This window comes from Pseudonaja textilis, chromosome 1, assembly GCF_049901715.1.
Source record: "Pseudonaja textilis isolate UNSWEBS1 chromosome 1, rPseTex1.2, whole genome shotgun sequence".
Classification (NCBI taxonomy): domain Eukaryota; kingdom Metazoa; phylum Chordata; class Lepidosauria; order Squamata; family Elapidae; genus Pseudonaja; species Pseudonaja textilis.
Window position 1 is genome coordinate 174037293 of NC_141990.1, and position 26079 is coordinate 174063371.

The 26079-nt window shown below is 37.0% G+C and overlaps 1 protein-coding gene across 1 annotated transcript in view; it reads left to right on the top strand.

Moving 5' to 3' along the window:
• The window catches only part of DNAH7 (dynein axonemal heavy chain 7), a 176862-nt gene that overhangs the window by 20986 nt on the left and 129797 nt on the right, over positions 1–26079 (top strand). The window contains exons 9-13 of the mRNA XM_087919773.1: positions 10076–10195; positions 13062–13245; positions 13697–13876; positions 15251–15526; positions 18290–18417. Of these exons, the coding sequence (XP_087775899.1) occupies positions 10076–10195; positions 13062–13245; positions 13697–13876; positions 15251–15526; positions 18290–18417 (888 nt within the window). The remainder of the gene's footprint in view (positions 1–10075; positions 10196–13061; positions 13246–13696; positions 13877–15250; positions 15527–18289; positions 18418–26079) is intronic.

Consider the following 26079-nt stretch of genomic DNA (forward strand, 5'->3'; position numbering starts at 1 on the left):
ATAAATTAATATCTGGACCTCTACTTTGAGAAGTAACTATTTTCATATAGTAATTTTGATTATTAGCTTGGATCCATTTCAAACACACATTTACAAGTTAAAGTAAGCAGCTCTGAAAATTTTTCCTGAAAAAGAAGCAATCACAAAACCATTGCAAAGAGCATTATTTTTGGCTGTTTTGTGTCATGGTTTGAATACATTAATTGTTAACTTTGGAGATGACCTATTGCTGAGACCTGAATCCCATTCCTTAGAGATTAACTGGTTGTCAGATCTGTGTATCTGTCATTTCTTCAGTGGAAGAAGTAAAGTGGGGGGAGGCTGATAAAGAAATCCTTTCTTGATGTAACCTGAATATATTTAATCTTATATCGAATTTTTATAACCCACACATGATACAATGGAGGGAGAAAAGTCAGATGGCCAGAACCTATCACCTCTGAGAGGCACAACCAGGAGATGAGAAGATCATAAAAATTCCACAGTGAGATGTGTCCTGGGAATTTCTGGAAAAGTTTGTTCTAAAAAGGGGGTGGGGGGAAATTAGGTATGTCCTGGGAAGCTGTGAAAAAGATCATTCCTTACAAAAGGGGTGGGGAGGAATTAACATACTGGCTTTTGTTTCACTAAATACACATCGAGAAAAGGGGAGGGGTTCTAAACTCCCTTATCTATCCCTGTATGCCTGAGGGACCTCAGACGCTGCTTTGAACTCCTACATGAATTGTCCCATCTCAATAAAGGATTCCTTTTTGATACGTTTTGATACGTTTTCAGAAGTTCATTCTAGTTGAGTGAATGGGAAAAGTTCTGTAGCCTGACACTGGTGTTATGACCTATTCAACGAAGGTATTAGAAAGGGAAGCAGATTCTCAAGTTGGCAGATTTGGAGGGATGAGAAAGGAGATGTTATTTTATAAATAATAAAGTTACAGAATCAGAATGTCAAAATATGAACGGTTTTCTTAAAAGTTTGAAAACTGCACTACATCCTATCCCTTTCCATACCATTTGCTCCATTTTCAAGGAAAAGAAGATCTACTAAAGAGAAGTGTAGGCAGCATCATAATAAACCACAATGATATCAAAATAATGGAATTGGGTGCTATGGCATTATATAAATGTGGTTGCAATTTGTATTACAAATTTTGATACAATTCCATAAGTTATTACGTTTGTGTGATGTTGCTATTATCAGCTGTGCTACCATTTGCTCTGCTGTGTTCCTGTTACAATAGGCTTAGCTACCTTTCTTATGGAGAGAAGGGAACAATTATTTTTCAGTTGGTCCAAGATTTTTCTGTACATGTTGCGTGGAAATCAAAGAAGTAAGTGGATGTGCTTCAAGAATGAAATTGTTTCATCCATTCATTCTTTCATTCTCTAGAGAAACAATTGGAACAGCCCATGCTTTGCAATATTGTGCACTAGGCCAGGCAGTCAAGTTTCATTTTTTCCATGGTTCCTGAAGCAATGCATCATGAATGGCATTTCTTTTTGTCTCATCTTGGTTTCCTGTGATTCACTCTCCTTAGGCCTGTCTAGGATCCCTGAAATATTATGAGGAAATCTTTGTGATGATATTTTTTTTTTACTTCATTTGGAAGCGTAGAAGATTTAATCATATGTCCAGGGGTGGGATTCAACATGTTTAACAACTGGTTCTGTGGGCATGGCTTAGGTGGTGGGCATGGCTTGGTGGTCACGTGACTGGGTGGACATGGCTTGGTGGTCATGTTATTGGCTAGGTGTGGCCAACTCAATATCACTCACATCGAGGCACGTATCTCCTCGCCTGGCCTCTCATGACTGTGGGGATGCTGCAACAGCCGTAAGTGTGAAAAATGGTCATGAGTCACTTTTTTCAGTGCCATTGTAATTTTGAATGGTCACTCCACACAAGCAAAGTACCAGCAAAGGAGGGGGAAAAAACTCCAGAGAAGTTCCTGAGACAGGAAGTCTAGTCCTGCCAAGAAGGGTTAACGGAGAGGCAGTTTCTGTAAGCAACACCAGAATGTTTCTTTCCTGCCTTCCTTACAGGATTAGGCCAGTAATTTCTTCTAACAAGCAGTTCTCTGAACTGTTTAGAATGTTAACAACCGGTTCTAGCGAATAGGTGCGAACTAGTAGAATACCACCCCTGCATATGTCTTGTTTGCTTGTCTGTGCTTCCAAATGAGGTAGAAAAATACATTCCACCTCTTTCACAGAGCCAGTTTCACATTTAAGACTGGCATTTGATAATGATGAAGGAATGCATATTTTGAAATAGTAGAGGCTGTTTTGGTCATAGCAGCTTATTTTCTTCTCTTGGGAGAGGAATATAAATTTAGAAAAGCATTCTTTATTAGGTGGTAATCTGTAATGGTGGTGAATACAGGACATGGCTTATTCTTACTCTCTCTCCTTTTTTTGAGGCTTTCAAGTCAATGCTGATTCCTGGTAACTGGACAAGTCCATGCAGTTTTCTTGGCAAGATTTCAGAAGTGGTTTATCATTTTCTTCTTTCTAGGGCTGAAAGAAAGTGACTGACTCAAGGTCACCCAGCTGGCTTTATGCCTAACATAGGAACACAATATGTGTTGTTATTCTGGGTTACCTTCCAATCACTCTTTGCATTTCAAAACCAGAAAAATTAGTGCTGATATTTTTCACAGATTTGTTTCTTCACTTTGTGCCAACAGCAGTAACTTTTGGACAGGACCATAACATATTTCAGAAGTCACTTCATCTACTTGCAGTCTACTAATTTCTACTTTGGTACCATTAACTTCTACCTCAAACTGGCTCTTGTTCCTACACTAACTACCATTTAATTAAAAGGTAATAAAATCAAACAAGCCATATCTGAGCGTTATGGTGTTTGTTACATCCCTGGATGGTACTTGGTCATCCTCACAATTCAAAATATTTCTATCTTTAAAATATTAAAATGCCCAAATCTCATCAAAAGTGAGATCTTGAAACAATTGGGTTTTCTTATGAGATGGTGCAATTTCATGTTTTAATTTTTTTTTAATTAATTTTTTAAAAATATTTACAACTTAACCCAGAGAATAGTGCATTCAACTGATTTTGGTCTTCACAAAATAATTGTATTTTTGTATTTTGTTCTATAATCTAACAAAATGTTTAAAAAGGAAAGCAAAATTATTGTTTTTGTTGCTGTAGTAGGTTTATTCATTATGATGTCATTTCCAAGTTTCATTGATATTGGATTAAAAATGAAGGTGATCCTTTTGTTTTATATCTGGCCTTTGAACTTTTCTGGGATAATCTTTATCCAGTTAGAGAAACTGTTGCTTATATTTCCTTGTATTGGACAGGTATTTGTTTATAAGAGGGGATTTGATTTTTTTAAAGTTCAGAGTATGCCATGGTTGTTATCATGACATGATATTAAAATGGGGAGGCGTTAAATACACTATGCTCTGAATGGACAAGATTAGAAAATCAAAACAAAACACGATGTATTAACCTCACATGCATCCTCTCTATCTTTATGGCTATCAGGAAGAAGTGGAATTACTTGAAATAATGTAAACACTGGAAATATATCAATACTATAGGACATATAGATACACAAAGACTTTGCCCTTTGCCACTGTTTATTAATAATAACGATAGCTTCAAAGTTTCTGAAAGGTTTTTAAAAAACTTTCTGGCAATATTTATAGTTTAAGCATTGTCTGGGCGTGATGTTTTTCCCCCCAGACATTTTAGCCAAGTTAGAGGTTCCCCAGGAATTTGGATTCCTGCACAGGATTTAGTTACATTAAACTGAACTGGTTCTTATATTAAATGAGCTGTGGGTTAAGAGGGCAGCTGAACTTGAGGATCTATTAAATACCTGAAGGTGAAACAGCAGACTCATCCCAATCAATCAAACCACTGGATCTCTGAATACATTCTATTGATTGAGTGAACTGTAGCATCCTAGAGCAGTGGTCGCCAACCGGTAGGCCATGGCCCACCGGTGTGCCGTGAGAAAATTTTGGTGGGCCACAGAGAAATCTCAGCCCCAGAGCACCCCCACAAGGCAATTAATCCAGGCTGTGCAGAAACACAAGGCTGCGCCACCCACATAGCCCGCGGGAACCCTGCCTGCCCACTCATTCCTTACCTGGTAAACTTGCCTGCTAAATTGCTATTTTTCCTTTTTCTGACCACCATCTGTTCTGCTGTGCCGGGAGATTTAGATTAGCTAGGAAGCAGGAAATGGTTGGATTTCTTGCTTTCTAGCTAGTCTTTAGATCTTCAGCTCAGCACAGCCAAACCTCCTTAGGACTGAAGGTTTGCTTGCAAACAAATTCAGTGCAGACTCACGGCAAGCAAATTTGAGAGACTGAGCTAGCCAATGGCAGATAGATAGATCACTGAATGATTCTGTGAGCAACTCAATCTGCCTGCTTTGCTTGATTTTGGGTAAAAGTTGCTCTTTTTTATAAAAAAATCAATATTTACATGCATGGTGTGTTGTGAGTTAATTTTGTGAGTTTGCTTGCAAGCAAATTTTAGGTGACAAACTGAGCTAGCCAATGGCAGATGGATAGATTTCTGAATGTATCTGTGATTCTGTGAACAACTCAATCTGCCTACCTGCTTTGCCTGATTTTGGGTAAAAGTTGCTCTTTTTTATAAAAAATTCAATATTTATATAAATATTTATAATATTTACATACAAGCCATGCCCAGCCAGTCACATGACTGCCAAGCCACACCCACAAATTAGGCCACACCCACAGAACCAGTTAGTGGTCCCTGGGATCTAAAATTATGAGTTTGGTGGTCCCTGAGGTCCAAAAGGTTGGCAACTCCTGTCCTAGAGAGTAACAAATGATGGTAATGCTCTAGAAGATATAGTGACTTCTGAAATATGTTATGGTCCTGTCCAAAAGTTACAGCTGTTGACACAAAGTGAAGAAACATCTATGAAAAATAACAGCACTACATTTTTCTGCTTCTGAAATGCAAAGAGTGAGTAGAAGGTAGCCCAGAATAACAACACATATTGTGTTCCATTTCTGTAAGTCTGCTGTTATGCTACAATGTTGAAGTAAGAATGGAAGATCATGTGGAGTTGGCAGTGAAAGAGACAATAACAATGAAGAGATGAAAGGCAAAGACAGGACAGGACAAGGCAAAACAAGACAAGACTAAGGAACTGTTGGATATTCACATTTGATCTAGGAGGGGATATAACAGTGGAGACCCAGGGATCACTTTGTCTTTTTCTTTCCCTTCTTTCTTTATTTCAGATTGACTGTTGATTCTTTGTTTTGTAAAACTACATGTATGGCTGAAGTTTACACTGGTGGCCTCTAGTTGCTGATAAGTAGATAGGGCTGCAGCTGAGACACAAAGAAAGGTTACTTTAGAGAGGTATAGAAGTACAATGTATTCTGCTTGATATTATTTCTTCATGTAGTAAAAAAACTTCATAAAATTCAAACAATAAAATAATAATAATTAGACATCTAGAATCTCTTGGATAAAAATGCAGCCGGGTTGTTTTGCATGTATGTATGTATGTGTTATGCCTCACCTGTAACTCACCTGGCTTGACGCTTCTTTCCCAATTGAGATTGACGTCTCAATCTCCGTCTATTTCTCACGTCAAGCCAGGATCCCTCAAACCCCTCCTCCTCTGCACTTGAAACCTCTTGCATGTTTTCCTGATTATCTGTTCCCGGCTGCTGTTCCCGGCTACAGATTCGGGGGAGGTCACCTCCAATAAATCAGGTTCGTCTCTCATAGCTAAGTCCACTTCCTCATCCTGGCTGCCCTCAGAATCACTCAGCAATGCAGGCTCAAATTTCACTGCCAGATCCTCTTCGCTCGAGCTCACATCTGCCAACGGAACAGATTCCAATCCCAGAGTCACAACATGTATGTATGTATGTATGTATGTATGTATGTATGTATGTATGTATGTATGTATGTAATAATGAATGGGTCAGTGGCTGAAAGGAAGAGAGAACGTATCTCCTCTAATCATAAAAGTACTCCAGGGTTGATTTTCCTTTAACAATAGTTTTGGAGAATATTTATTATTTTATTTATTGCTTTATTTATTTGTATCCCATCTTTATTATTTTTATACATAACTCAAGGTGGCAAACATATCCAACATACCCTCCTTCCCCTACTTACCTCACAACAACCACCCTGTGAGGTGGATTGGGCTGAGAGAGAGTGACCAGCCCATCATCACCCAGCTGGCTTTCATGGCTCAATAGGGACTTGAACTCAGGAAGTTCCATCAGGTTGTACCTTATTAATTGTATGTTCCATCAGTTCCTACCCCGGGCAAATACTAATGGGATGTGGTCATAGATGCCATAGTCAAATGAGTAATAGCTTCTTTGATGGTCTTCTCATTGCCATAAATGGGATTGGAAGGCAGTAATTTCCTGCCATTTTAATTTACTTTGGATATTTTTTAAAATCCCCAAAACTTAATTAGGGTCAAGGTGCTCATGGACAGAGATCACTTCTGCATTTCATATTGACCTATGTAGCTGTAAAGAGGGAGGGCCAAAAATAAAAGCAGCAGCAAGGAGAAATTTCTAGAGTAGTCCTATATTTGTGGGGCTGCTGTAGGACTTCATCTCTACATCAGCAGCAGGAAGATAGATTGTGGTGCATCATTGTTCATGCTCTATGTTTGGATGAGATAACTGACTAGGTCAGTTTAACTTAGGCTAGGCAACATCTAGGGCTAAAATTAACCCATTTAGTGCTGACTGGGTCATGGTGTTTACATTACAAGTTAAATCTGTCCATGACCTGGATAAGTGTGTTATGTCAACATAGCTTCTTGTATGTAAAATATTTTGGTTCACAGTATTTTCCTTAAATAAATATAGTTTAATGGGTTTCAGCTACTTTAATGCAGGTATGCTCTAATGACCACTGACATAAAGCAAAATGTTAGATTAGTAGTAGTGCTGCAGATAGATAATGATTAAATGTTTAATTGTATAAATATTTGCCTTTCACTCCTTGTTCTCAGTTTGAAGATCACTTAGAACTCACTTTCTTCCCAATCTGATGTCCTTTAGATCTGCAGCTAGATGACAACATCCATGTTGGTTTGGTTAGACTGAAATCGTAGCCCAGCAAAACCGAAGGGCATCTAGTTGCAGAAGATTAGTTTATTCTGTTAAGTACAGTTTATTTATGACCTCAGCTTGCAAAATGCTGGGATCAGGCAAATGAGTGTTCTCATTCTATCGTGCTCAGTAATGAGATGTAAAGCTGGCTTAATATTGAATGTACGCAAACAATAATGATAACAAAGAATTCAGAAAGAACTACAGTCGGATTAATAGCCAAAAATGTTCACCCGGGGCTGTTGGCGTGAAGGCAAATCAGGCAAAATGTGCTTAGCTTGTTTTGTGGAGGCAGTGCTTCATTCTGACAGCAAGAGCCCTGAAGGAGCTAATTGTTGTCAGAGAACATTATCTTTAAAATATTTCCAGAGCTGTGCCTGATCAGGTTTCTCTTCCTGACTGGGAAAGGCCATGAAACATTACCATTATTCGTTTTAATCAGCAGTTGAGCCAATTTCCAAGTGTGGTATTTTTATCCTGGCAGCTGAGATTATTTTATTAATAAGTATATATTGTGGTAAAAGGAAAGAAGTGGGGGAAAAACATTTTACTATGCTTAGTTTTGTTCTACAAAGATCTGAGATAGTAATGTCTAATAGGGAAGCTTAATTGAGCTGTTCCTCTTTTTGTCTGAGATAGAAAAGTATGAGACAGTCTATCAGATTGGGTTTTTTCTTTTTAGAAAACTGAAATGTGTATGTAGGCTAATCCAGTAAGATAATGTATTTTAATAGCTAATTTCTTTAAGAATGCTGAAACTCTCAGATGTGTTCCCTAAGCTTCTTTTATTCGGTGCACTCTGAGAAATATCACTTCAAAAGAATCACATTCCATACATGTATATATAAATTTCTATGAATGATAAAAAAAACAAAAAACAAAAAAGGGAAGAAATGCTATATGTAATATTTTGATGAATGGATAGTTTAGGCTTCCCTAAAGGGATTTTGTGATTTTTGTGGTCCTGATTGCCTTTTTCTTATGAAGAATTTTACTCCTCTTTTCCAAAAAACACTTAGGATCAGAGGTGGTATTCAGGAGGTTCTGACCAGTTCTGGAGAACTGGTTGTGGAAATTTTGAGTAGTTCAGAGAACCGGCAAATACCACCTCTGACTGGCCCCGCCCCCATCTATTCTTGGCCTCTCAGTCCCAGCTTATCGGCTGGGTCTTCTTTGGTTGCCCTGCACAGGAGAACGGAGCTGGAAAGCAGGTTAGTGGGGTGGGGAGGGAATGGGATTTTACAGGAACCTTCCCCCAGGAATGGTAAGGGAATGGGGATTTTGCAGTATCCTTCCCCTGCCATGCCCACCAAGCCACACCTATAGAATCGGTAATAATTTTTTTTGAATCCGACCACTGCTTAGGATATGTGTGTGTGTGTGTGTGTGTGTGTGTGTGGGCCTGCAGAGAAAGGTATCGGTGCTGAAATCGGTACGACAGTGAACACATTCAGAGTACTTGTATCCTCCACCACATAGAAACATTTTTACCTTGTGGCCTGGTCCACACACCTACAGAACAAGCACATCAGCAGGGCCCAGTGAAGATGTTGCCACATGGCTAAGTAGATAAATGATTGGTTTGGCTCACAAAGCACATTTGAGAAGGTATTTGAGTGTTAAAGCAAAAACAAACAAACACCGTTTTAGTCTTCCAAGACTTATATCCCAATGACCTTGTGAACAATTGTGACCTTGTGAACAATTGACAGCAAAGACAGTATAGAATTTAGAATTTGGGCAGAATGCAGTTTCCACCTTCTTTAGTGGAAAATTGCCACCACCTCTTGATGCATGAAAGACCTGCTGTTCCCCCCAGGCATTAGGACTGGAGGGTTGAGTAAGCTCTGCTGGTTGATTGGTTTTATTGTTTTGTTCTATGGTAAGTTAGGAATGATTTTTTTTGACAGTCATGACTTTTGCTATTTGTGTTTTTAGCTTTATTTTATTATTTGGTTTTAATGCTGCCCAGATATATGCTGCCCAGATATAAATAGTTAAAAAACAACCCAAAATAAACTATTTTTTCTTTACTCAGTTTAGTACATTTTTTCTTATTTTTCATTAGGGGCACTGTCAGAATTTATATTGAAGCAGAAAGACAGATCTAGGTGTGGATCATTTCTTGTTTTCCCTAACCTTGTGCTCTTTAGTGAAAGTCTGTGAAACAGATGCACAATGGACTGCAGTAAATTTCATTTCATTGGTTGAAGGCTGATGTTTTCCTGTGTCCATAACAAATTTAAAGGTGTTGGCATTAACACTCTCCAAACAGTTATTTGAAATACAGACATGTTATAAACAAGAAAAGCAATTATAGAGAAATGCTGTGAAGAAAAAAAAGATGTATAAAGATTTTTTTTGAAATGTTATTTCACTAATTGGTTCATCTGAAACATATTGTTCGAGCTAGATGATGTTTTGTTCATCAATATTCATGTTACAATTCGGCAAAGCCAAAGATTGCAATCTTAAATTAATTCCTATTCACAAACCGTTGCTCTGGGTTTTTTTACTAAATCATCTGAAAATGCCAAAACTGATTGGAAATGTAAAAATCAGACAATGCTAAGAGGACCTAAAGTACGATTGCTTCTGCTTGTATTTAGAGTATTAAACAATAGGGATATGCTAGGCTTCAGCTGTGAACTCTAAAAAATGCTTCAGTGTGTGCAAGCATAGCTTTTGTCTGCAATGCTTTAAGGACCATGGCTGCCTGAAGAAATGGCAAATGCTATTTTGCACTCCCTTGCTCTCTGAAGCACTTTTTGGTGATTGAATCTAAATTGCTGCCCAGCCTTGCTCAATTACAATATTTAGTCTGATTGAGAATTAAACTGGAACCTGTGGACCGTGGCCATCTATTTAAATAGATTAAATAGAAAGTTTCAATAATTTTATTTTTTTAAAAGTGTGAAAATATATTCACCACAATATTTTTTTTGTCGTCACTCTCACAGAGATTTGCGCTTAATTGATAAGGCAGCATTTCGTACTCGTCCAGACGCAATGGAACTTTCACTCTTCCAGAACATGATATTAAGACAAATGGAAGCTGCCAAGGACACTCTTTTTAAAAAGTAAGTTCAAATTTATTTTTAATGATTTATGTCTCTTGGACTGAAAGATTGAGCAAGCTAATTTTATGACTCAATATTCTCAAGCTCTTACTGAACAGTTTTCCTGCCAAAGCTGAAAGACTAATTTTAAGTCACTAGACCAGTGGTCGCCAACCAGAGGGCCTTGGCCCACTGGTGGGTCGTGGAAAATTTTTGGTGGTCCACAAGCAATCAATCTGGGCCACGCGGGAAAACAAGGCTGCTCTGCCCACATGGCCTGCTAGCCCCCACCCTTCAACTGAGCGCAAAACTTACCTTAAGACTGAGTAGAGAGCCATGTGAGCTGGAACTGGAAGGTAAGACCAAAATGGCGGGGGAGGGAAATCTGCCCCGGGGTGGCTTGCTGACGGTGGGAAAGTTAGTCTCATATTCCAGAGTTTTAGTAATCACAGGACTGGCTCTTTGGTTATCCAGAAGCAGCTCCTCCACCGGGATGACTACAGCTCTGGAATATGGAACCAGCCATGGTGGCTGGAATGTCCTGCCGCATCTGTAGCGCATAGAGAAGCAGCTGGAGTCAAATTGCCACCCTGCAAACTGTTGTCTCTCTTGCTGAAGTGGCATGAGAAACTTCAGCCGGGCTCTTGAGAGATGAGAGTGACTCCGGCTGCGTCTCTCGTCTCTCTTGAGGAGCGCTCGACAGCTTGGCTGGAGGGGAGCCTCTCTCCCCCACCCCAGGCTCTGCAAGGTAGGAGGTGGGGAAGTGATGCTTGGGAGGAGCGGATTGGCCACCGCCAGGCTCCGGGGTGGGTTTCTCTCCCGCCGAGGGTGCAGCCGTTGGGCAGAGAGGAAACGGTGCTTGGCTCCCCTCCCGGGGCAGGAGAGGCGAGGAGCAGCAGAAGCAGTGGATGGACGGCTGATGGAGGAAAACAACTTCCCACTTGGGGGGGGTGAAGGTTTCAGCCTCTCCCCTTTCCTTGCCTGCCTCCAGGTGAGGCTGGAAGAGCCTCCGCATCACCCTCTTGGAGCTTTTCCTCAGCTACAGATCTGAGCTCTCTTAATCCTCGCTCAGGATCTGAAAGGAGCCCCCCACTTTTTTCCCCTCCCCTCCCCCCAATTAATTACTGAGAGCGGTGGTCCTTTTGCAGGCAGCTGCCTGCTGAGAAGCCCCTGGGGGGGGCGGTCAAGAGACATCCCTCCCCAAGGAGAGCAAAGCCCCCTTTCTGCCTCTGCTTCTCCCAGCGGCAGTTGCCCTGAGGCATCTCAGCTCAGCCCCCCCCCCCCAAATCTGTACTTCTGTCTCTTTGGAAGGTGCCGGTGGGGGGAGTGATGGAAGCAGCCCGGCCCTCCTTTCCTCCCCCAACTCCAGGCAGCCACACCTGGCAAAAGAGGGAGAGATTTCCTCTGACTTGTGGGAGATAAGAAATGATAGGAGACCAGATTTTTTTTGGGGGGGGGAGGGGGGCGCTCTGCTTTTCTTGTTATACATTTTTTGTCAAAATTAAATAACCATTTTTATATTTATAGATAGATATATGTTAATTTTAATATTAAATTTATATTTAATATAAAAACTAAAATTTTATATTAAATATATTATTTTAAAAATTCATATTAGTGATTCTCGGGATTTAAAAGTATGAGTTTGGTAGTCACTGAGGTCCAAAAGGTTGGCGACCCCTGTGCTAAACTACTTTTACCTGCAGGGTTTGGGCTGTAGGGAAAATCCAGAAATATAAGTGCACTGCATACTAACCCTTTCAATCCATTTCAAGAGTCAAATTGTGGTTTTGATTTGTCCTGGTGATTGTGAGAATGAACAAGAAATGACGCAAGTGGGTAGTTGTGGCCTATGTATTCTGAGGCCTGTCGTGGATGCAGTTTTGCTGTTACAAGCCAGTTGTGGAGTGAAGGAAAAAAAATCCAGCTCACGTGTGACTTTGAAGGGTAGCTGTGTTGCTGACTTTTGGAGGAAAAAATGAAGGGCTTAATTTCTCTCTTCTGTCACACTAACATATTTGAGGGCAACTTTTGGAGGCTGCACCAGCTCAAGCATCTCCAGTTGAACTGCAGTCTTCATTTTAAATTTCTTCCCAGATTGTGGCTGTCAAGTATCTAGCAATAACCTATAAAATCCTTCAGAGGTTGTTGAAACTAATTCCCAGCAGACCTTCCTTGCTGGCATAATTGGTAGTAAGGGATGCCAATACTTCAGATCAGGGACTTGTGGAGAGTTACACACCTTCTCTTCCTTCTCCTTAGTATGATGCAAACATCTGACAGCTGCAATCATGTTTATATAGGCACTTACCGAGTGCCTATATAACTTACCGAGTGCCTCATTTAATGTAGCATCCCATGATCATTATTTGTGTGCTTTGCAACTGACTTCTGATAAACAGATTTAATAAAGAAGGCGGAATAAAATGGTAAGCTGTGACCCCATGATGTTTTGCTTAATGACCAAAGGGGAAGTGAAGTCATAAGCCCATCACAGTCATGTGAAGTTTGGCTTCAAGAGCTTGGCACTTAGTGACAGAGTTGATGCTCCCAATTATGGTTGTTAAGGAAGGACTAACTAGCCATTTTAACTCCTAATTTCTCTAGAAGTACTCTGTATTTCCAAGTCCATGGGGTAAAGACTTGATCAAAACAGGAAAGAGATCTGGTAGTGGCAGTATAATTATGAGTTTGTCCTTTTATATGTGCATTGTAATATCATGATGGCCAACCCTATTTATTACTACAAAAGAAATGCTGAAGAAGCACGAGAGGTGGATTAAAATGCCTGGGAAACTTTGCTTTTACATGTTATTAAACTATATAACATTTTGGTGAAAGATAACATTTCTGCAAATTGCAAAAACATCCTCCCTCTTCCTTTTAGGTGGTTCCCAGAAGTGCAAAATATCTATTACCAAGGCAATAAACGAAAGCAGGTGCCTACCAATGCCAGCAGTGCCCAATTAGAGGCTTTCTTCAACTGTGCTGCAGCCTTAATGACCCAACAACTGCAAAGCCTAGCTTTAAATTCAATGGAGGACTTCACGGATTTAATTGTGCAACCTAAGGTGAGGGTTTTTCTGACAAGCTTACTGACCTTTCCACATTGTTCCAGGTGACCCTTGTAAAAAATAATGCTTTTTTAAAAAGCAAGCTTTTGTTTAGAAAAAAATATGTATATCTTCTATACATATTCTTCTGAGATTGGACTTGGGTTGATTTTTCAGAAAAATACTTAATGGTGTAGCCCAAGTAGGATTCATGTTCTCAATCAATCAGTCATTTATTCAATCAATCTCTGATATTTTAAGAGCCTGATATGCTTATACTGGTGCATTATGCAGACATTTCCTTTCTGTGTCACTTTTTGGACTATGTGGCTAGTCAGCATTGTGTGATCATAGCCAAAACAACTGTCCCCCTCACTCACATTCTTAAATTTTGTTTTGTTCTGAGTTGTTTCATTTGTAAGTATTCTCCTGTACAAGCCATGTAATGGATTTAATTCTCTCTGAGCAGAAATCTATCTATGCCTTTGAACATCCTGGATTTATAATGCGGCTGATTCTTGAGGATGAAAATATTATATTTGAACCTGAGTTTAATGACTATGAAGCCATATTTATGAATATTTTTGCAATCATGGTAAAAGCTGTTAATATGTTTCCAAGAGTGGAGACCAAGCTTTATTCAAAGTGGGTAAGGAATATTCTAATTATATTATTTATGGGGATGGGGGTGATTGAAAAATATGTATGTTCTGAGGAGCTGTCAGTTCCCCAAAGTCCTTCTTGTGAATTCTGTGTACAGGGAATCCTTTATTTATGACCACAGTTGAGAGTGGAATTTCTGTTCTAAGTTATTGGAGTTGTAAGTCAAATTGGACCTGATTTTATGACAATTTTAGGGCGATTGTTAAGTGAATCACTTGGTGGTTATGTGAATCCAACTTTCCCAATGTGCTTTTTTTGCTGGAAGTAGGTAAAGAAGGTCACAAATTATGATCATGCGACCACAGGACACTGCAACCATTGTAAATGCGAGCCAGTTGCCAATTGTCTAATTTATGATCATGCGACTGTGGGGGGTGATATGATAATTGTAACTGCGAGTACAAATCATAAGTCACTTTTTCCAAGACTCTCAGAATTTGGTAGTTAAAAGAATGGTGATAAGTTAGGGACTACTTATATGTAGATATATCAGTGTTTAGTTGGCCAGCTCGGGACTTCTGAGAGTTGAAGTCCATCTTAAAGTTGCCAATGTCAAGAAACATTGGCATATACTGGATCCCCTCATGTTGTATATCTATTTACGTATATTTCACATGTATCTTTTTTATTTCTTCCAAGCAGCTAAGAAAAATAATTAAAAACAAATTAAACATCCACGTTACTTTTAAAATTAAGACTCAATAATAAACCAAGCATAAATTTGAACTATGAATATTTGCACAATAACATTAGCATACTTCACTTAAGGGTTGAATTAAAATATTTCCTGTGGTTTTATAGCAAGGTAGATAGGATGATAAACCATGCAGGAGTGGCCTTTCCCCCCTTGTTCCAAGATTGCTAATGACAGGGAAATAACATGTACCAAAAATAAATTTCGACTGATACAAAAAAAAAAAAAGGTTGCCAACACTGGGGGACATTGCTGTGAATAGAATAGATATAAGGTACTGTGAAGGAAGCATCAATCCTTCTCAGATAGATTTGTAAATGACTGGCTCTTTTCATTAATGCCATACTTAGTTGCCAGTCAAGGACTTGGCTGGCTGAATTCTCTGCAAGCATATTGGAGTTTCTATTTGAATCCTGTAGTCCAGGTTTCCCCAACCTTTTGCCCTGTAAAAGTGATGAATAAGATTCTCATGATTCTTTATCAGCTGGGATAGGTAGGCAGGGATGACTAGAGTTGTAATCCAACACATCTAAAGAAGACCAAGTTGGGGAAAGTTGCTCAGCTGCATGATGTTCAGTGTGGGATTGCATGGCTAATCTAACATCATTAAATATTTACTGATTAATTTTATTAGTACTGTATAAAAAAATTCTATTATTTTGAAAGCCTGAAAGTAAAGCCAAATCGATGAATTTGAAGCCTATCATCCTTGATGAAATTCTGGATGCACATAAGCAGAAAATTAGGAATGAGATTGCCAAGGAGAGTGAGGCACCAACTGAACATCTCAAATTGTACGATAAATACCATGATTTGATAACCAAACAAGCAGAGCGGGATATTGATCAGTTCCTCTCAGAGGAGCACACATTTGAAGAAATAACAGCCGAAGTCGCCAGGTATCAAAGCATTCGTGATGACATTCAGTACCACTCCAGAAAGGTAGTGTATTCACTGAATGGCAAATACCTTTTTATTTCATGTCATTTGATACTATATGTAGTACAACAGGTATAATAATTTCATGATCTATTTTACCCATCACCTTTAAAGCCTTATCACTGACAATCCACTGGAACTATTTTTAGACATAATGCTTACTTAAGATTTTTTTTCATTGGGACTGGTTAAAAAAAACCACATTGATCTTATGATCCAACTATTTACAAAGTCTGCACTACTATTACTACTAATCTTCTCATTACTCCTTATCGCCCATCCCCTCCCACCTGTGACTGTATGACTGTAACTTTGTCGCTTGTATCCTTATGATCTATATTGACTGTTTCCTAGTATGATTTGATTGCTTATTGTACCCTATGACTATTATTAAGTGTTGTACCTTATGATTCTTGACTCTTGACGAATGTATCTTTTCTTTTATGTACACTGAGAGCATTTGCACCAAGAAAAATTCCTTGGGTGTCCAATCACACTTGGCCAATAAAGTATTGTATTCTATTCTATTCTATTCTATTTTATTCTATTCTATTCTATTCTATTCTATTCTATTCTATTCTATTCTATTCTATTCTATCTTATAATAGGGTCATGTATTATTAAACGAAAAATGAAGAAACCACATTATGTTTTTGTCTTGTGTATGAGCCTAGCCAATGTATTTATCCCTGTATGTTTGATAAAGTATGCTCTCTAACCAGTGTCCTTTGTGCCAGATCTTATGTGCAGTCACTAATCACTGACATTTAAATCAATAGCATGGAATACATGTCCTCATCAGCGAGAAGTGAAGTTTGCTTGGGGTATTATAAATGTTCTGTCTAAGATGTGCTTATCGGCTTCTATGCCAGGGGATGAATATTGGATATTGTGTTGTAACTATTGGTTGGCAGGCTAATTATTCATTTTTTTCCAGCTTTGTGGATATGTTAACTCCACAATGACAAAGCCCTGTGTAGAACTATAGATGGGGAAAGAATCAGTTTGGTAGAACTGTTTTTTTCATTAGACAAGGAAACAAACCCTTCTAAGAGAAGGGTATTCCATGACTAAAGACCCAAGATATAAAATTAATAAAATAAATGAGAGCCTTACTAGAGAGCTGAAAGCTCATATAACAGTCAGTCAGAATTTCTTCCAACATTATATTCATGAGATGGAACAGATTTCCCCACTTTATTTAATATAAAAATTACAATTGTATGGAGGGCCATGAGGCACACATGTCTTTTTTAGAATTTTTTTAGAATTTTCAAAATTTCCACCTTATTAATTTTTATAAATAATTCAAGACAACAAACTTACCTTATACTCCTTCCTCTTCCTATCTTCCCCATAACAACAAGTGAAATTGGTGGATTGAGAGAGGCCCAAAACCACCCAGGCTGCTTTCATGCCTAAGGCGAGAGAAAGATGACAAATGGGAAGCACGTTCTTCCCTTCCAACCACAACAGGACAGCACCTTGAAAGAACAAGTCTTCCAGCCTTCAGCAAGGACAACTTGTGCTTCTCAAGGGCTCCCCCATAGTTCAAAAATCCACTGTATCGTGTATCGTGGTTTCCTCAGTGTGGTTCCCCATCCTGCTGACAGCATAAAAAAAGAGCAAAGAGCAGAGACCCAAGGAGATATCATAATGTGAAGCAAGGGAAGTACAGTGTTCTCTCAAGAATTTGTAGAGAAACTTTTCATCCCCCATTTGTTTCTCCCCAATTAATGGAAGAAAACTGGCCAGAACAAATCTGACATTGGGTTAGATGTTCCTGACAGGCTTTCAAGGTAACAATTAGTCTAAATATAGTGTAGTTTGCTCTGCCATCCACCCCTTTCAATATTTGGCTACCATCACTGCACCCTTTGAAGTGAATTCTATAGTATAACCATGTAAGTGGTGAAGAGATGTTTCCCTTCATATTCCCTTCCTGTCAGCTTTATGTCATATGTTCTGGAGCCATGCCTTTGCTCTCGGGGGTGGGGTGGGTGGGTGGGTCCCTTCTCTTTTTTAAGCTATCTCTGAACTCTCAGTCTGAAAGGAATCATTTTAGTTTGGTTTTCAGTGTTAAATTTTAAAATCTTAATCGGTGTACTTTGGATAGCTTAGGAATGTCCAAAGTCTGGGAATGAAAAGAGTTTGAGATGTTCCCTGCATTGTACTTTCCCCATCCTAATTGTACCAATGAAGTAAATGAACAGTGATTGGTAGTTATTTTTTTTAAAAAAGCTTTGAAAGCAAATTGTGTGCAACTTTCTTATAGCTTATAACTGCTGAAATATTTATCATGGTCAAAATAAAACAAATATAAAGGTTTCCTTCAGAGTGTTCCATGCAGTCTGAGATCAGGGCCTGGGCAATCTCCTTAGCAGTAATGCCCATTGGAAGAAAAATGATCGACTAGCAAATAAGAACCATTTCTACTTCACACTTTATAATCCATGATCTGAGTTTTAATCTTTTTATTCAAAGTATTGGGCTATTATCAAAGTCCTCCATCTCTTTCAGTTCATTATAACAGATTCAACTGAAAAACTCCTCATAGCTCTTATCTCTTTTGTGATTAGAGTCTCTCACAACTGCTGTGAATGGGAAGTCAGCCATCTGTTTTTAATAATACACTGCTGCCGATGACCTGGCACCAGGAACAAAACAGAACAGAAAGTTGATATCTCTTGGGATTCTTGTGATATTTAAAGACTATATTTTTGATTTTTTCTGGCAATTCTTTTCTCATCAATGCTTGTGTTTTAGTGTATTCGCCTAGGAATGTTTGAGTTACATTGTGATGAGCTGATCAGATCACTGGCAAAACGAGCTGATTCAATTTGTTCCAAAATAATTGGCAAAATGTTCAAAGATCATCAAGATCTTAATACAAGGTAAATGTCTTATTTGGAAGGATGCAAATAATTGTAACTCTGGCCCAGCTGTGGTTGCAGGCAGCAAATTGTTCTCAAGAATTGATCCCTGCAGATGGGAATATATATTCCAGTTTCTTGAATGATTTCCTATCTGTTGTGAAAGAGTTGGATTGTGGGTGCAGAACGGTGTCCAGATATTCATGTACATGGGAAACGATTACAAGCTTGCAACATTGCTTCTAAACATGTTCTATTTCTACCACTAGAATGATGGTGTCTATATCTTATTATGTATTATATCATTATGTATTTCATTCAAATAGCACAGTTATAATTGCTAGAACCTGTTGTGTGGGCATGAAGGGAATGAACTCTCTTCAAGCCTTTGTGTAATTTCTGATCTGTTTACATTTGCTCAGGTTAGCAATAGGCTAACATCTTATTTTAAGTGTCCTTATTTTACTTTTCATAGAGGCAGCTCCATTCTCTTTCTTTGCAGTTTTCCATAAGGCTATCGCCTGCATTTTTACATCAATAATAGATGCTAGGAAGTGGGCAGCATAGACTGGTTCTTTCTGTCTCTTTATTTGATTACTTAAAAATTCAGGATGATGTACAGTATTTTGCACTCCCTCCTCTCATTTTTTTTCTTCACAAGCACAACTCTGTTGTTCAGATTGGTCTGAACAAGAGTCACTGCCCCAAATCTCTCAATGAGTTTCTGTGGCAAAGGGAGAATTTGTACCTGACTTTCCCCAACACCTGACTTGTAGTCCCAAAACATTAACCAATAATACACTGGTATCTGCTTACCAATAGTAACAGGCTTTCAATCTCAAGGTGCTATAATCCTGCAGGTATTTAGGTTAGTGTTGAGGTAATTCCCCGTTAGGAGAATGAGTACACACAGGGAGACATAGTGAGAGTGATGTTGAATAACACACGACCAGCACACAGATACACTGAATAGTAAAATATAGGTTTTACTTCCAGTAAACCGTTAAGCAAAGTCCAACAAGCAGTCCAAGTCATACACGGTTAAAGCAGTCAGTATTCAGTCCAGGGATAATCCAAATAACAAAGTCCAGTATCATAAACAGTTCAGTAAACAGACTCATAGCAATCCAAGAAGAATGATGATCAGCAACAGTCAATAGGGAAAAATGCAAGAACCAAAAACATTGACCATCAGAACATCTAGCAACTAACAACTAACAACAACAGAACAGAACTAACAACCCATGTTTCTGGCTCCATCTTTTTGTTTAAAGTTTTTTATTTTAACAACAAACAAAACCACATTAAACATACAACATAAAACATAAAAACATCATCCTTCTTCATAAATTTACAAACAGTGTATCAGTTGGTTTACCACTTTTTTTCTGTGCATCTATTTCCTAAACGCTAATATAATTATATTACATAATAACTCATATTATCAATCAACAATTGTATAACCTAGTATCATTACTGAGAAATCATTTAACTATAATTTTATTAATTCATTCTTTAACGAGATAACTATAATTTACAATTTATTTTGCAACGAATCATAAGATCATACCAAATCTATCTTAATAAAGTTTTATAAAAATAATATCAAAAAAAATTATATCCTAAATCTAAATATTCTATTATTGTGTTTTATTATCTAACCATTGATAAAAAAGATCCCAAACTTCATAAAATTGTTTATCTTCTTGTTCTCTAATTTCAAATGTCAATTTACTCATTTCAGCACAATCCAATATTTTCTTGATAATTTCTTCCTCTGATGGAATTTTCTCACTCTTCCAGTTTTTAGCAAATACAAATCCTAGCTGCTGTTAATACATTTACAGTCAAATACTTCAAATTTTTATTATATGTATCAGGTAAGATTCCCAATAAAAAAATCTCTGGTTTCAAGTCTATATGTGTCTTTATCATTTTTTCCAACCATATGCGAATTTTAGTCCAATATTTTCTAGCATCCTCACAAGTCCACCACATATGGTAGTATGAGCCAGGTATCTGATGACATTTCCAGCACTTTTCAGATTTGTTCTTGAACATTCTTGCTATTCTTGTTGGGGGAAAATGCCACCTGTAAAACATCTTATACAAGTTTTCTTTATATGCTGTTGACATTGTCATTTTATAATTTTGAGACCACAATTTTTCCCATTTCTCCAAATCAATCCCATGTCCAAAATTCTTCCCCCAAACAACCATCGTTTCTTTAACTTGTTCCTCCTCTAATATAATTTCCAACAAATAACTGTATAATTTTTTAATCACTTTTTCATCAGTACCTGTCAAAATCCTATCTAAATCAGTCAATTTATCATAAAATCCCTCCATTTTAGAATCTATAAGATACCTTGAATGTATTTGCGCATATGAGAACCAATTCATCTTTATGCCTTGTTCTTCTAGTTTTTGCATTGTTTTAAGTTCACTCTTTTCATCCAATATTTCCCCGTATCTAACTGTTTGTTCCTTCTCATATATTATAGGATAAGAAAAAGCTTCAATAGTTGATAACCAGACTGGGATTTTCAAATAACATTTTCTCTTAATTTTCTCCCAATTCAACCATAAAGACTCCCTTATATAGTGCCTTCTAAAATAGCCCTGCGATTTAGTTCCCTTATACCACAGAAAAGCATGCCATCCCAGTAATAAATCATGTCCTTCTAATGTCAACAATCTAGTCTTTCTTAATGTTATCCATTCTTTAACCCACATTAAATTTGCAGCTTGGTAGTACAACTCCCAGTTCGGAAGGCCAAATCCCCCTCTAATTCTAGCATCTTGTAGAAGTTTTAATTTTATTCTCGCTTTCTTACCTTGCCATATAAACTTCAACACAATTTTATTTAATTCTTCAAAGTAGTCTTTACCAAGCCTAATTGGTATAGTTTGAAACAAATATAAAATTCTGGGTAAAATATTCATCTTGATTGTTGAAATTCTATCTATCAATGACAATTGTAAGTTTTCCCATTTCTTCAAATCAAATGCTATCTGTTGTTTAAGTTTAATATAGTTATTCTCTTTCAATGTGGTACATCTTGACGTCAAATGTATCCCCAAATATTTAACCTTATTCGTAACTTGAATTTTCAATAAGTCTGCCAATTCATCTCTTTGTTTTAGTAGCGTATTCTTTGTCAAAATCTTTGTTTTATCTTTATTTATTTTCAAACCCGCCATCTCACCATACATCTCAATCTTTTCCAATAGTTTTAAAGCTGTTTCTAGAGGATCTTCAAGAATAAAAACCAAATCATCCGCAAAGGCTTGCAGTTTAAATTCCTCCTTCTTAACTTTCATTCCTTTTATATTTGGATCCTCTCTAATATTTCTATTCAGCACTTCCAATACAAATAACAAAGGTGATAATGGGCATCCTTGTCTTGTGCCTTTTCTTATATTAATAGAGTCTGTAAATTCTCCCTCTATCATTACTTTTGCCGTTTGCTTATCATATATGGCTTCTATTGCTTGAATAAATTTTCTAGCAAAGCCCATCTGTTCCAATAACAAAAACATGAATCTCCAGTTCACATTATCAAATGCCTTTTGGGCATCTAAAAATATCAAAGCCATTTGTTTTTCAGGATGCGCCTCATAATATTCCCAAGTGTCCAGAATTACCCTCATATTATCTCTAATTTGTCTCTTTGGCAGGAATCTATTCTGATCAGGATGAATAAAGTTATTTAAGTATCTTTTAAGCCTTTCTGCCAAGATTGAAGCAAAAATTTTATAGTCTGCATTCAGTAAAGAAATAGGTCTATAGTTCTTAATTTGTAATGGATCAGCCCCTTCTTTTGGAATAAGTGTAATATAAGCTTCTGACCATGTTTTAGGTATTTTCTTATTTAACATAACTTCATTCATGACTTCTAGCAGTGGAGTGCTCAACGATTCTTGTAGTGTTTTATAAAATTCTGCCGGGAGCCCATCTGGACCTGGTGCTTTTCCATTATTCTGCCTGTTGAATGCTTCAGTTAGTTCCATCAGTGTTATAGTGCTTTCTAACATTTTTTCAGTCTCTTCAGATATCTTAGGTAGGTTAGCATTTTGTAAATAAAGTTTAATTCTTTCCTCATCAAAATCCTCCTGTTTATATAATTGTCCATAAAAGTCTCAAATAATTACCTTTTTCTCCTTATTACCATAACACATTTGACCTTGATCATCTATTAGCTGTAATATTTTCCTAGATTCTTTCTCCTTTCTCAATTAGTATGCTAGCCATCTACCTGGCTTGTTTGCATCTTCAAAATAGTTCTGTTTAACACTTCTAATTTTTTGTGCCAGTTCTTCTTTCTCTGCCTGACCCATCTTGTGTTTAATTATATCCATTTTGAATTTAATATCTTTTTTCTGTGGCATATTCTGCAATTCTTTTTCCAGTTTTTTATAATCATCTTCTAAAGCTTTAATAGTTTGCCTCTTCCTAATATTCTTTTTCTTTGTATAGTCCATTATTAATCCTCTCGCATATGCCTTCATTGTATCCCAAACATTCTGCATTGAAGTATCTTCTTTTTTATTTTCACTAAAAAAGAAAGCCAATTCTTTGCCCATCCATTGTGTAAAATCTTTTTCCTTTAAAATAGTATTGTTTAATGTCCATCTAGATCTTCTTTTTTGTCCTTTCCATTTAATTGTCATTGGATTATGGTCTGCCCATATACTTGTTTCAATATTTATTTCTTGAATATTAGATATTAATTCTGATGAAGTCCAAATCATATCTATTCTGGACCATGATAAATGTCTATTTGAATAAAAAGTATATTGTTGAGTTTTACCATTTCTTTCTCTCCATATATCTTTTAGATTTAATTCATCTATCATTTTAAAAAAGGATTTAGGGAGAGTCTTTCTGTTTTGTTTTGATGCTGTCGCTGTATAGTCCAGTTTATTATCTACAATTCCATTGAAATCTCCCATCATAACTATATTGATATAGTCCAGTCCAATTGTTTTCATATGTAACTTTTTATAAAATTCTTCTTGCTTATCATTCGGAGCATAAATTGCAACCAGGAGTGTTTTTGTATTATTATCCACTATTTCAACCATTAATACTCTTCCGTCTTCATCAGTATAAATCAATTTTGCTGCAATAGTTTCTTTAATGTACAAGACCACTCCTCTTTTCTTACAGTTAGTCAAGGAAGTAAAAATTTTCCCCAATTTTGGTCGTACCAATAATCGTTGATGTTGTTTTTTAATATGTTCTTCTTGTAAACAAATTATATCAAATTTTAACTTCTCTAATTTATGGAAAGATTTTCTTGTTTTAGTAGCTGAGTTCAATCCATTTATATTCATGGAAGTCATTTTTTTTTCCTCCATGATTATATTTTGTATTTATGTCTGACAGCTCTTGTGGATCTTACTTCACGTTGTTCTTTGGTCTCCATTTGTCCACCTGCCGTACCTTCTTCTTTTCCCATTCCCATTTGATCCTCTTGGGGTTCAGTTGAGATAATCTCTTTTTCTGTCTCTATTTCTCTTCTTCCAAAAAATTCATTGTAGAATGTTTCTGCTTTCTCAATTGAGTCGATTCTGTGTCTCTGTTCTTGCCATATGAACATTAATCCTTCTGGGATCAACCATCTATAATTCACCTCTTTTTCCAATAACTTTTTGGTCAAGAATCGATATTCTCTTCTCATCTAACTCACTCTTCTGGGCACTTGTTTTAGAACCACAATCTCTTTGTCTTTATATTTCAACGCCTTATCTCTTGCCACTTGTAGTATTTGTGTTTTAATAGTCTTTTTAGTAAATCTGACATGGACCTCTCTTGGTAGCTTATTCCTCATTGCATATCACGTGAAGACACGGTATATCTCATCTACTCCATCCATCATCTTTTCCTCTGTTATCCCCAAAGCTCCAGCCAAAATTTCTATCATTACAGCTGCCAAATCTTGTCCTTTTTCTTCCTCTATATTTTGAAATCTGAGATAAAATTCTGACCTATCCATCTCCCACTTCAACATCCCAGTTTTATCTTGTTCAACCGTTGTTAATTTGCTAACAATATTTCCAATTGTCTCATCTCTTTGTTTGTCTTTCTCTTCAATTTTTTGGAGTCTCTTCTCATGTTTCGCCATGATTTGTTGAAAATTTTCAATTTTTTCGTCAGTCTTTGCAATTCTTTGTTCAATGCTCTCTGTTCTTTGATCAATACTCATTTTGAGTTCTTGTATTCCTTGTATAATCGTCGCTAGGTCCATTTGTACTTTATCTTGCTTCGCCATTATTGATAGTCGTCCTCCAGTTGATGGAGAAGCAGGAGCAGAAGTTGAACTGCCAGAAGGTAAAGTTTTCTTACTCATTTGAATAACTCAGGATCTTTAAGCTCCTTTAATCCAATTAATAAGATAGCCAATTATAATCCAATTGGGAAGAAGAAAAACATTAAAAAAGCCAATAAAAAATAAAGAGTCCAGAATTAAAAAGAGAAGGAGAAAAAGAAGATTAAAAAGAAAAAGGAGGAAATTCTTCAGGTTCTTCTAAACCTTAATCCTATTGTGGGATAGTCAATTATAATTCAAAAATAAAAATTAAGAATAATAAAAAAAGAAAAAGAGAGTAAAACCCAATAATATTAAAAAGCAATGATAAAAAAGAAGAAGAAAAAGAATTCTTCAGGTTCTTCACACCTTAATCCAATTATGAGGTCTCAAAAAATAAAAAAAATAACCATAGAAGTAAATAAAAGATGAAAATAGAAAAGGCAAAAATCCCAATAAGAAAAAAGAAAAGTATTCTGAGGCTTTCCCTTTAAGAGGAAAAATAAAAATAAAGTCAAACAAGAAAAAAAAATAGATATACAAATATTACAAGATACTGTGGGATTGAAGAGGAGGGATGGAACAGCTAAAAGAAGGTAAAAAAGAAAGCACACTGCATCTTATTTAGTTATCCAAGGCTCTTATTATGGCTTCTCCACAAATTCCAAAGCCAAGCTTCAAGTACTCAATTAATAATAGAAGTTCCAAAGAACACCTGTTAAAACATTCTCCAGTGTTCTTCCCTCTGTCTTATCAAGTTCCAGTGTCCTTGAGAAAGGATTTTTTCACAGTCCTCTCAACTTCCAATAAAGTATTTTCAAGCCTCTAGTTGGCAGTGTTACAAAGTTTCTTTAATCCACTCCCCCTTCTTTCCCAGAAAAAGCCTAATAAAAAAAGGAAATATACATGTATATATATATATATTTAAGGAAAAAAAAATTACTAAAGGGAGCCTCTGTTCTAAAAAAAAACTATTAACAGTCAAAAGGGAGAAAAAAAAGAAAAAAAATTAGATAAATATAAGAGAAAAAACCAGTCTAGTTACAGTTACTAGATCGCAATAGAAGTTCAGTGAAAACAAAAGTAAAAGTAAAAAGCCAAGCCTCAGTTTGACATTCTCTTTAAAAAATCGCCGCTAAGTCAGTTTTATCAGTTTTTGTCCAAAGTCTTACAGGATTCTTCTCATTTTAGAGTGTCCTTAAGTCCCGAATAAAAAAAAAAGAAAATTCTCACCAGCCAATGCACTTTCTCTTTCTGTCTCTTCCTTCTGGAGCTGTCACAGCTTCAGCAGCTTAATGGCTGCCTCTCTGCCGATGGTAAAAGGGCTTCTTCTGGATCAACCAGGGACTTTGCGATGTCCCTGGGATCA